We start from the raw sequence: 1,367 nt of genomic DNA on the forward strand, positions 1-1,367 counted from the left end.
CCATAGTCATTTAAAAATACCATTCGGATAGTAAAAACAGTCATTTGTCTACTTACTAAATTGACTTCTCATCGGCATACCGCTCCCCATAGAAGGTGCAGGTGGTGGCGGCATTAAACCAGGTGGTGGCGGCATTGGAGGCCGGCCTTTAAATAAAAGATATCAACAACGAAGATTAGTTATTTTGCAGAAAGAAATTTTTAATTGTAATGAGAAAAGAATCTGTACTTTTTTGTTTTGAAACTGCTTAATGCTGACCTTGTTAATAAGTAAATGGAAAAAGTACTGTGTCTTTGAAAGCAGAGGTAAATTAACATTACTATACCTCAAAAATATTAATTAGGTAATGACAACATTTCATTGGTCAATTTCACCTGGTAAGAGGTGGGGTTTTTTATGTTGTATTTGTATAATACAGTACTATACTATGTCAGTTGATTTAATCTCAGTATCTAAAATAAATGCCCTGTGAAGCAAACCTCTGACTCTACATTCAAGTATATTGCCTCCAGCTCAGTGGTGGCTCAATAAATTTGACAGGAGGTCAAACAAGTCTCACAGGGGTCAAACAAGTCTAACAGTGGGTTTGACTGCGCCAAGACCATCGGTCAGGAGCCTGAAAACAATTTCTGGTTGGGTTCATGGGGAGGTTTTATGGTTAAGGAAGGCTCAAAATTGGGCTTTTAGACCACAATATTAGGAATTAAAAATCACAATAATTACGTATGAAAGAAAAAAATAATAGAGTTTTTTATCTGAAATCTCAAATTAATGACTGTACTCACCTGCATTTGAAATTATAGGACGCTCCGAGCTTCCTGGTGGTGCCATATTTGGGGGCAATGGAGGAGGCCGCATATTTGGTGGCATGGGTGGGGGCATAAGAGGTGGTGCGCCTGGAGGAGGCATACCCATAGGGGGCATAGGAGGCATACCCGGAGGAGGCAAGCCTGGTGGTGGCATCATTGGCATACCGGGAGGGGGAACACCAATAGGTGGCCTCATTGGAGCAGATGTTGGTGGCCCATTCATCATCATCGCCTCTCCTGAGGACACTGATAACAGAAGAATATAATAGTTAATGTCATAATATGTATTCAAATCATTAAATAACAGAATATGTACTAATGGTTTTCTTTATGGTAATGCTTAAGCAAATAGAGAAAAATGATCACATAAATTTCAATCTGTGACAGAACATATTGTGGTTAAGCTTCTTATTCTGCTAAGTGCTGAACATCTTGTCTTTATGTATATTTAGACAGTTACAGTATCTGCATTGGCAACATTATCAACACAACAGCATCAACAAAATAAGCATTAGAGCAAGAACATAAAAACAGCAACATCAGCAGCACAATAGGACA

The 1,367-nt window shown here is 38.8% G+C and overlaps 1 protein-coding gene across 1 annotated transcript; it reads right to left on the bottom strand.

Annotated features, from left to right (window-relative positions):
• Positions 1-56: 56 nt before the first annotated feature.
• On the bottom strand, positions 57-1,073 carry LOC117099930 (basic proline-rich protein-like; the record flags this gene model as incomplete). Its single annotated transcript, XM_033239447.1, has 2 exons — positions 786-1,073; positions 57-146 (listed from the first exon to the last, which is right to left on the bottom strand). Coding segments are annotated over exons 1-2 (343 nt in total), but the record flags the coding sequence as incomplete, so codon positions are not given.
• Between the last annotated feature and the right edge of the window lie 294 nt (positions 1,074-1,367).

This window comes from Anneissia japonica, unplaced genomic scaffold, assembly GCF_011630105.1.
Source record: "Anneissia japonica isolate Jap-2015-1 unplaced genomic scaffold, ASM1163010v1 scaffold8931_len1367_cov155, whole genome shotgun sequence".
NCBI classification, from domain to species: Eukaryota; Metazoa; Echinodermata; class Crinoidea; order Comatulida; family Comatulidae; genus Anneissia; species Anneissia japonica.